General features: G+C 32.4%; 1 protein-coding gene and 1 long non-coding RNA gene across 3 annotated transcripts in view; one reads left to right on the top strand and one right to left on the bottom strand.

The window, feature by feature from the left end:
• Positions 1-648: 648 nt before the first annotated feature.
• Positions 649-10,855, bottom strand: part of LOC124435608 — a 32,090-nt gene continuing 21,883 nt past the window's right edge. Inside the window, exons 2-3 of the long non-coding RNA XR_006945084.1 lie at positions 1,173-1,284; positions 649-1,076 (exon numbers count right to left, since the gene is read on the bottom strand). This is a non-coding gene — a long non-coding RNA (uncharacterized LOC124435608). The remainder of the gene's footprint in view (positions 1,077-1,172; positions 1,285-10,855) is intronic.
• Positions 4,658-10,855, top strand: part of LOC124435558 — a 59,708-nt gene continuing 53,510 nt past the window's right edge. Inside the window, exons 1-4 of one of the 2 annotated variants that reach the window (XM_046985559.1) lie at positions 4,658-4,730; positions 9,488-9,589; positions 9,663-9,959; positions 10,034-10,325. In XM_046985559.1, coding sequence (XP_046841515.1) covers positions 4,727-4,730; positions 9,488-9,589; positions 9,663-9,959; positions 10,034-10,314 — 684 coding nt within the window. In that variant the 5' untranslated portion in view covers positions 4,658-4,726 and the 3' untranslated portion in view covers positions 10,315-10,325. Of the gene's footprint in view, positions 4,731-9,487; positions 9,590-9,662; positions 9,960-10,033; positions 10,326-10,855 lie in introns of those variants that run through there. The other variant, XM_046985557.1, reaches the window with a different exon arrangement.

The raw sequence follows: 10,855 nt of genomic DNA, 5'->3' as shown, positions 1-10,855 counted from the left end.
CATCTAGGAGTGGAAAATAATCTCCGAATAACATTATGAACATGCTTAAATTTATGAAGGCTAAAAATCACTAAAGGCTGCTTCTTAGCATACACATATAGTAATTGATGTAACTCTAATATGCATGGCATAATTTGACCTTTCAAGTATAGTTTTATTTGTTGCGTTGTAACGTTACATAAGTTGAAAGAAATATTTATTTCGAATACAACAAAAAACGAATGAAGAAAAAGTAGAAGCACAATCCAATCAATTAAAACTTACCTGTTTCAACACTGATAAGTGACTCTCAAAAATTCGTCGTAACTTCAATATTTTACAAGATAGGATCTGCACAAGCGCGAAGGTATTTCTACACTCTTCCTGCGTACCCCGAGAAAGGCCTATCGCAAATGATCTTGGGGTCTGACGTGCGGAAGCTTTTTACGTATTTGCATCCCCATGTAGGATAGCGAGGGGCTGAAATCTCCACCGAAACGTTAACATGCAGCGTTCTAGTGCCTTACGCTTAAGAAGGTATCGGAAAGCATGGACTGAATACGGGTTTTTTTTCTTTGGAATTTTATATTTGGTTTATCTCATAAAAGAAACTAGAACATTCAAGGATACTGCAAAGGCTCAAAATACTTCTGCCTCTTTGACTTAGAATTTAAACCAACTCTAAACATGTTTATAAGTTTTTTACATGTTAGCTTTTACAATGTAACTTTCTCATGACTCTCTCGTGACGAGCGAGAGCCTCCTCTTAAAATATAACTTTCTCATCATGAATAAAAGCAACCATGGGCTTCATGAAAAAAAAGGATTATCTACTTTTTTATAATAGTTTTACAAAGATAACTTTTAACAAGCTAGGCAATTTGTATCGTCTAAATTGAGCCTCGCTTTCAAACCTTATTTTATAAAATTTTGATTTATTTTGGATAGTAAATTTCTTTTTACCTTACAATATTTTCATGATTCAATCTAGAAAGGAACTTCTCTTCTCGAGCAATTTTGCGATTTAACAGAACACTTGTCTGATTCAAATAAATTCTTTTGATCGCATAGAGATAGCCGTCCAATTTACTATGTACCTAAGCGTATATAAAGCATTTTCAAATCACGTACAAAATTTCTTTCACATGCCCAAATTACCGTCTATTTAAAGGATGTATGTAATAAAAAGTTACCTTCACAACTGAAACAAACCCTCCTGGCATTAACTTCCCAAATGTTATGCAGGACAAATGTAAATTTGACGACAAACTGCATAGACCAACTCTTGAACACTGTTCTCGATTACTGTAAATAATCATTACGAAATGTTGATTAAATATTCTGAAGTAAGTATCTATGAAATAAATTTACATAGATGATGCAAATTATTTTTTGATTCGGTGGAAGTGATGTGCCATCAGCAGAGATGATGAGTCAGCACGGGCGACGAGTTAGTAATATAAGTAATTAACAATTTAACAGTTGCACGTAGCACATATCTTCATGAAGCAAGAAATGACACTCAACTGTTATTGGTTAGTTTCAGTACATTTAATCGTAAATAGCAATGTACTACAAATTATGTAACAACAACGTAAAATTCAGTAAGAATGAAAAATTCTCTAATAAATTGTCTGCAAAAAATTTCATACGTTTTCCTCCTCGCTATATGATGACGTATAATTGTAGAAATTGGAAAACTCAAAAGCCTTCTCGTGGCTTAGCAGCTTAGCTCAAAATTTAAAACGGCTGAAGTTGAAGACGAAACGTCGACAGTAATCACCCTTACCATTACTTTCGCGATGGCCGTGTTGAAAAATCATAGCTACGTCTGTCATGCTTATTATAAAAAGCTGACGTCAGTCAGAGTTAAGTTGACTCTGAAGATAAGTACCGCCAAGGTTGTCGAAACGTCAGTCTACATCAATACCAACAGTCCTTCTCAGGACTCTACTAACCTGGACGATCTTCATCCACAAACATGTTACGATACTCCCAGGGTTCAACCATTCACTTTATTACTGTTTTGTGTTAGTGAACTGTCATTTTTTTGGTGAAACTTGCCGACATTGTGAAAATATTAGCCTGTTAAGACCAATACATACGTAGAAGACACGCGATATCAATGACTATCGCACACGTGATGACAAACATTGCCTACAGCTGTGAATCGAGGAAAATATTTGGATAAATCGATTCTAAAAGAAGCGTTAAGTGATTTCTAGGCAGCCGATGATGTATAAACAATTGACAAGCTTGAAATCGTCAGCTTGCAACGTACCACTTACGTCACAGGTCATAAAATTGCCGTGTTTTTCCTAACTTATTTTAATTGCATTATTGCCTCCGTGGAGAATATTAATTACGTACGCACTCTCCAAAAACTCGTTTAATGTACTACTTAAATAAATATTACAGCATCAATATTGTTGCCAATGAAGTGCCAGGCAGGAAACGGATTCTCAATATAAATATTAGAGTCCAACAAATAATTTTAAACATAGTCATAAACAATTTGGTTTTATGAAAGTTATTAAAAGAGTGACGTTTCGTCTTTACTCAAGACATCTAGTTAGTCTGAAGACACCTAATTAGTCAAGACACATTTTACTCAAGACACCTAATTAGTCTGAAGATGTCTTGAGTAAAGACGAAACGTCACTCTTTTAATAAATTTCATAAAACCAAATTGTTTATGACTATGTTTAAAATTATTTGTTGGGCTCTAATATTTATATTGAGAACTACAGCATCAACTAATTTCGTTGATAGCGACGACTTTGTCAAATGACATCAATTTTAATTCTTGTGTTTTGATGGATATATATTTCTTTAATGCAAGACTTTTTGTCTTATTTAGATGTCCTTGAAAACATCAAATATACGTGGGTAGTATACATTATGCGCATGGCATTTGGCAAAATATCAAGGCAACTAATTAGAATGCGCATTATATACGTAATATAAAAGTTATATAACAATTGCCAGAGTAGTTAGGAAAAGTTTAAGTCAAGTGTCACATTTCCGTAACAAAGTCGAAAGAAACAGGAAAAATTTATCAAACAATTTATTTAGAAATATAACTAATAAGAAATGAGGAAAAGTAGAAGAACAATCCAATAAGTTAAAACTTATCAATTTCACCTGTAATAAGTGACTTTATGGTTAACACACTTGATGTTTGTACATTCGATGAATTTTTCACAAGAGATTAATTTAACACATTTTATGTTAACACATTGCGTAATTCGCTGAAAATCTCTACGTGCTTGACATTAAATTTTTAAGATCTATTTTACCTACAACATCGATGAAATTAAATTGACATTAAAACTTCAAATCTAAACATTTATGCACCGAACGATATGACTGTAGTACTTTGAGAACATAGAGATGTTAGCAATAGAAAATTACTTCCTCAATCTCAAAGCAAACTAACACATTCCTTAATAACAATTTTATTCTACATCATATATTTCTTTGTTGGGTACTTTTCCGGCAAAGGGGAAGGGCGCGCCGCCGCTTCGTCCATCACCCTAAATCCGCCCCCCGTCACATTACCCCCCCTAAATTTCCAATAAAAAGTAATTTAGTTTCAGGTATCATTGACTGAGGAATTACTCCAAAGTTAGTTAAAGATTTAAGTAAAATGTTTTGAACCTCGATTGTTTGCATGGAGAATTCTTCAAACTTATTGGCAAAACATCAAGCTAAATCGCTTTCATTTAACAATCACATTTTCGATATTGTGGATGAAAAATTCTAGTTTTTAGTTCACATTCACGTTACTTAGCAAAAAATAATTCGAAACTGACCACAATAGTAAAACCACAATGCGAAACCGAACTGTTATGATAAATAATTACATGCACATAAGCAACCATTTTCATTGTTTAGTTAACGTCACAATACTAACTAAAACGTGACTAAAGATAACCTCAATTAACTTGCCTAGCGCATATCATGTATGATAATGTATGATATAATGTTGTACACCAAACATATGTACTCCAAGATTTTAACATAATTATCGAATCTAATGAAAAACAGATCAGTAGCTACATCATAAAATAATGTATGATTACAACGAAACGAACCGTCTTTTAAAAAACTATTTAGAGCTAATGGTCAATTTTACTTGACTTGCCACGGCATTTTCAAATGATTACAAGTTAAGAATAAAAGGGTTTTAAAATAAAATAAAGATATTTGCACAGACAGATTTCTTTATATAGACACAATGCCTTTCCCCATAGTAATAACACCAGGTACTATACACCATTAACCACTATACCACCAACCACTATTTAAAAAAACAAAATGTAACAAATTACATGAACATGCTGTGAATGAAGCTTGAGTAAATAATATATTTCTGTAATGAAAAAACTCAGGTAGCAATACACGTTCTTCGAAAAGATTTTATGTTTTGGACTGAATGCTTTCAAAAACATGAAAATTTCCGTCGAAACTAACTTGCGGTTAGCACATAAAAACACATCATCCTTATTCTGACAGCGCATTTCGGAGGCAAGGAAGAACTTTCACTCCTTTTGAACAAACTGGAAAATTCCAGGTAGCAAAAAGTAGAGCAAATAAATAGAAGCAACACTTGGAGATTCATTCATACTTTGTACTCGGCTGCACATACAAGAACAGCTGAAGACTTTCAAAAAATAGCAAACCAAAGAAAATCAAAATTATTGTGAGAAATCGTTCGCTCGCTCATATTGGAAAAAGAAAAGCAATGGGTGAGTCAAAACTATAGTTGTTGTAAAATTATCGGTAGTTTATAGATTGGTAAATATAATGATTTCTTCAGCGAATACTTTTTTAAAATAATAAAAATGGAGCATATGAATTTAAAATCATACAAAAAAAACTGACAAAAATTATCTCACAGTAGGGCGGAGCTCTGATCTCATGCAATACTGAATGATAATTAATATACGTCATAAGATCTAATCAAGTTAGCTTGCTATTAATAAAAACAGTGCCGGACCGGGGTACGTCAAAAAATAAATTACTGCAGCTCCTTTTACAATATATTTACAAGTTTACAAACATTTTAGATGCAAGTGCATTGGTAAACTTATATTCATTAGAAATTTCAAACCAATAGTGTTTTTGAACGTATTTTTCGAATATAAAATCGAATTGAGCTATATAACTTTATTTTGCCGAACGCTGAGTCCGCTTATGATTTAAAAACAAATTTTGTCGGCAAAAAATATTTGGAAATTCAACATACATAGACGTTTTCCGCCGTGCAGACAAGGATGACGTTATTACAAATACTCTCTATACAAAGAGATATTGAAACAATGACGCAAAAAACGTCATTTGCTGTAATGAGTGCGTGACTAACAATGTACGTATTGTATAAAAATACCTATTTTACAAAGTGTTATAAAGTCTTTATTTTCAATGACTAATATTACGTACACATTTACACAATATCTCATCAGATAAGTAAATACGAAAGTATACATACACATAACAATACAAAATTTGCATCTACAGCAAAAGAGTATCTCGGGAAGATATAACAACAAATTCGTCTTGGTTTAGAGTAAAATTTGACGATTCTACTAAAATACTTGTCTGTTTAGCCCAGTTGCCTTTGTGAGTACAAATTCGAGCAAAAAAACCTTTTGGCAAGATATAGCATATGACATTAAACGCGCATAGGTGTAGTTAGAGCATGAGTCAGTACAGACAATTTCGTCATCGCCTATCTAAAAGTACTTCGCATACAATTGTAATTGCTGTAATTTCATCAGCGATACATTCCAACCGATTTGATACACTCCAACTGATTTGATAAATTCCAACTGATTTCATACATTTCAAATGATTTTATACATTCGGATTCCAACTTATTTTATACAATACAAATGATTTACAACACTACCTATTCATAAATAGTTTTAGTTGTTGTAATTCAGGTGATACTTACGAGTATCAAATTTGATCATTTATCGTACAAGAATTCGAAAGTAAAGATAAATTGCCATCACCGATAATCGTTCACGTGTAAATTTCTTATGTTGTAAATGTTGTAAGAGTTCGACAAGTTCAACTTCTTGAACAGCTCTCGATTTGTCTGGGATTAAATTACAACAATTACAACAATGACAACGCGCGTTTACTTATAGTTGTAATTGCTGCAAACGTTCATCACCAATCGAATTACAACAATTACAACTATATGTGAACTAGGCTTTATGGTAAAGTTGGTGCCGATCGTTCACACGAAATCTTGGACGAAAACATTCTAAATTTAAAATATTTTACGAGTAAAGCTAAACTATCATTTCAAAGCATTTCTATAATGCCTGAGACAAATTTAGCTCCTAATATGGTTTGAATTACTGAATGGGAATACCATAGTCGCTCACGAAACACAAAGCAACCAATATGTGTCCTTATAATAAACCAGCATGACAGCAGTTGTGGGCGAATATATTATTTTCATTGTCTGTAATGTACAGGTCAATGCATATCAAAGACATACTGCAATAAATAACTAAAATAAGCAATGATATCGAAACATTAAAAAGGGAAAACCCATCGAGTATTTATGTGTAGATCTGATTAGTTACATAGAAAACTTTATTTTAGTAAAATACAAAACTTCTTTTGACAGCAAGCGGTCAAAAGGAGACTTTTGACAGCAAGCGGTTAAAAGGAGACTACTCAGTCTATTCTTCGGCAAACGACAAAATGAATATCAAATGCTTATGAACAGACATGAAAACCAGGTCGTATGCACAAGCTTAACCACATAGTGGTAAATAATATCTTACGGTGCCCGACAGTGATTGTTTAATATTATACACGATTTATATATGAGTAAAAATATCCTGCAGTCTCAGTTTGCTTTCGGTCTCAAAAATCCCTTAAACTACGAAAAGAGTTGTGCAAGAAGTTAATATTTTAACCGCTGCATACAAACAGAAACAATCGCTTTAACAATGGAAAAATATGAAGATGTATAACCGGAATATTATTTGTGTAATAATGGCCACCGGCGTACATCGATAATATAATAACTAATTATCATATTACAAAACGATGCTAATATGTAGTATTTGATTGTATATATTGAATAAGTTGTAAATAAATCAACACTGAACAACTGACAGAGCAAGACCCAAAGATAGCATGAAAGAATTAACGACATTGACTTACTGACGTTAACTTTTGGGTCGCGTTTATAACAGGTTAACCGCAGTAAGTCCTTCACAGCTATGTACGTATTTTGGTGTTTGCTTACTGTAAAAACAATATCCATTAGGAAACCAACAATGATATCGTGTTAAAAAACTTACAGAGCATGACCATGCAACTCTTGAGATGGCTAGGCTACCGCTTAACAGTTAACAGATTGTCACTTTGTCGTTTGCAAGAGCTCAAATGCTTTGCTTTGCTGTCTTTTGTCTTCAATTTAAGAAAATATTTTAATTATTGCTGTGACTAGCGTATTTGTCGTGGTGATTGACAATTGAGTAGTTCTTCAAAGAACTGTTGAACACCAAAATGAGGATATTACATAAAATTAAAATGACACGATGCATTTCGGCAGACTTCACCATAATTTCATAACTATCTTCATTTCAGTTTTCTACAGTTCTTAAGAACTACTTAAATTGTCGTTCACCATGACAAATATGTTAATCACAGCAAAATTAAAGTTCGTGACCACAATAAAGTCTTTGTTTTATAAAAAAAATGTAATTTCCCTAAAACGTCATTGGAACTCATGCAATTGCCTCAATTCAAATCTGACTTTGCAATATTGTGCAGTCACTTTAAACTCTTTCCGTACAGGCTATATACACAGTAATAGATTTCTGAAATGTGATTTCCCTACAACATCATTGGAATTAAAGTGCGTCAAAGCTGACTTTGCAATAATTTGAGAGCAATGAGCTGCCTGAATTACTTATTACTTATTTCCAAAAACAAACGAGTTGTTTTTTTTATAGTAACTAACTAATTTGCAATTCTATATAGCTATCAAATAATTTTATGTTCTCAAACAAGTCATGGAGTTCATCTTTTGAACAAAGAATGCACTATTGTCAAAAAATAAATACATATCCAATCGTATTTAGCTGTAGTAATGAAAAAAAATGATATAAATGTAGCTTTAAAATTTTGTAACATGCAAATAGTTAACTGGATATATAGCCACCGTAGCACACCATAATCCATGACAAACAAAAATTATCAAAATCTACAACAAGCGCTACAATGCGTGTTTGCTCTTCCTATTTTAAAAATATAGTCACGTAAACAATTTGACATATCTTTGTTGCCCGGCTATATAAAAACAATCAAAAAGAAAAATTTACCCCGGAATTTGCCAGCAGCAAATCAACAATTACATCTCAATTAAATAGCTATGTAACTTGGCATTTCGACAATTCATTCTACCTGTAAATTCTTCCCATTACATATTACTCACAAAACATGATAAATTGATAATTCAGTAATGTTTACGTCAAAATATAATGTGCCGACGTAGGATCGTTTAATTGAGAGACATGATTAACAGTGTAAATATATACTTTTTAAGCAAGTTGAGAGGATAGGCCAGCCTGACCATAGTGCAGAATATGAGAGAATAATGAGAAAATAATTATGCTATGGGCCCACGCTTTCAGATTCTTCTTTATGATTTGAATTTTACAGTAACTTAATTAAGTGAAGCAAACAATGGTTTAAGAGTAAGAAATCTTAACATTTCAAGTGCCAGTTTATAAGTTAATAACGACATAAAATACTTCAATATAAAACTGGTTGATTACATAGATTTGATGAGTCATCTTCAATGGTTCAGGGATGAATAAACATTGATTGTATAGTAAATAAACAATTTAATGAGAGTACCTACATAATGATTACATATGAATGACATTCCGTTCAAATATATTCATAGTACTTATCAAAATATAGGATGTCTTTGAAGACTAATTTCAAACTCAATTGTGGTTAAAATCTTAAATTTTTGAGGTTTATAAAACCATGCTATTGAAATTAGAGAGTATAAAAAGACTTTTCAGAACTCATCATTTAAAAAAGCGAAGCTAAGTTGTGAATTATAAGAGAGACAATACACCTGACATTGTACAAGATATCTTTGAGAAATCCGCTTGTAAAAACAGAAGAAATGGGTGAGCAATGCATGTTTATTAATGATGGAGGAAATGCGTAAATTTAGTCTTCAAAAAACTTATTTAATGAATTTCTTATAAATAGGACAGTTAAAGATACTTTCATTAGTGTTGACAAATTATTTTGATGACATAATTCTACGATTAATGAATTTATTTTGTTAATAATATAATTGAGTGATTTACTGAAACACAATACACCATAACCCAACACCCCTTGTACTTTTTCACGATAAAATAAATGCTTCATAAAATGAGCAGTTCACGTGTGTAATAATGAGCATTAAATAATGAATTTTCTGAAAAACAATCTTTGTCTTCTTTAGGTGTCTTTAACAACTTTATATATACATGCATAATATGTGTGGTGTTCATGAGCAAGAATGTGCATAGTAAACCAAAGAAAAGGGCTACTATCGATAAACCAGGTTCAAAAACAAGTAATTATTTCAATCACGATGAAAAAAAGTTAACGTTAATATTCATTTTCTATATTTATAGTCCTCGAGCAAGAAGTTGTCTCAATTTATAATGAAAACTTCACTGACATTCCCAAGGACAGGGAGCCATATTATGTTAAAGTTCAACGATGTGTCATCGATAAAGATAATGTTCCTACATGTCGATTATGTTGGCCCCAACCTATGACATTGACAGAAGTCGAGATTGTCGTTCCTGATTTAAAAAACTACACAAAATTTTATAAATATGTTGTATATAATCACATTTCTTGTTACTGGAAAAAGACCTTAACAGCTTTGAACTTTAGTCTACACAAGTCTCTATCTTCAAACGAAAGTAAGGACTTCTGTATTTAATTAAAATTTAAACTGAGATCTAAATTTGAAACGCCTTTCCTTTTGTGTTTACAGTTAACGAAACAGAATTTACAACAAAAGTAAAATACAATCCACCAAACGTGAGAACATGTAATAACTATTGCAAGCATCGACAACCTCGTTTTAATCTGCACAGTGAATATACAAAGGTTGATTTAAATGATCTCTTTATCCCATTCACTCAATGCTTGCCTGGTTGCAAAGAAAATGAGAAAATGAAAAGTGTCGAAAGAAAATTCCACGATGGTTCAATCCGGCTCGAAGTCATTAATGAACATGAATCTTGCAATCTCTGGAACAAAGATTTATCGTAGCAGGCGCAGTGATCCAGGTAAAAAATTTTCAATTATGATTGAAAAATTTAACCAAAAAGCGTCCTGTGTGTAATTTGATGTGCACAACTTTTGAGAAAAATTGCAAAATAATCTTGTTTTACGATTTGCTTCATGATCTTATTTCCATAAAATTTCTCTACAGAAAGTCGACCCCAGGTGCTAAATAAAAGGTTATTTGTTTACATCACATCACCTAAATTGATGTTAGTTGCCTTCATTCTCTCGACTGTCCTCATCTCAATACTCATTCTGGACTGTAATCTGTGTCATCGTAAGAAAGGAATAATGTATTCGATAAAGAGTTGTGGAAAGAATGAAGAGTGTAAAGACTGCGTAAGAAGACAGCAGACTATGATAGAAATGGTTTAAGTATCAGTAGTTTTTGTGTCACATTTCTGCTAAAAACGAAGACATGAATGAATAAAGCATCTGAAACCAGGCCCATCGGAAGCTGTGGGGTTTGGGCAGGCTGCAACCCCCCTTTCAGTAATTTTCAAAATTGTTGTGAAAATTTAACAAG

This window comes from Xenia sp. Carnegie-2017, unplaced genomic scaffold (assembly GCF_021976095.1).
Source record: "Xenia sp. Carnegie-2017 unplaced genomic scaffold, XeniaSp_v1 HiC_scaffold_14, whole genome shotgun sequence".
NCBI classification, from domain to species: Eukaryota; Metazoa; Cnidaria; class Anthozoa; order Malacalcyonacea; family Xeniidae; genus Xenia; species Xenia sp. Carnegie-2017.
Note: the sequence above shows the minus strand (reverse complement) of the source record. Positions and strands in the feature narration are given on the sequence as shown.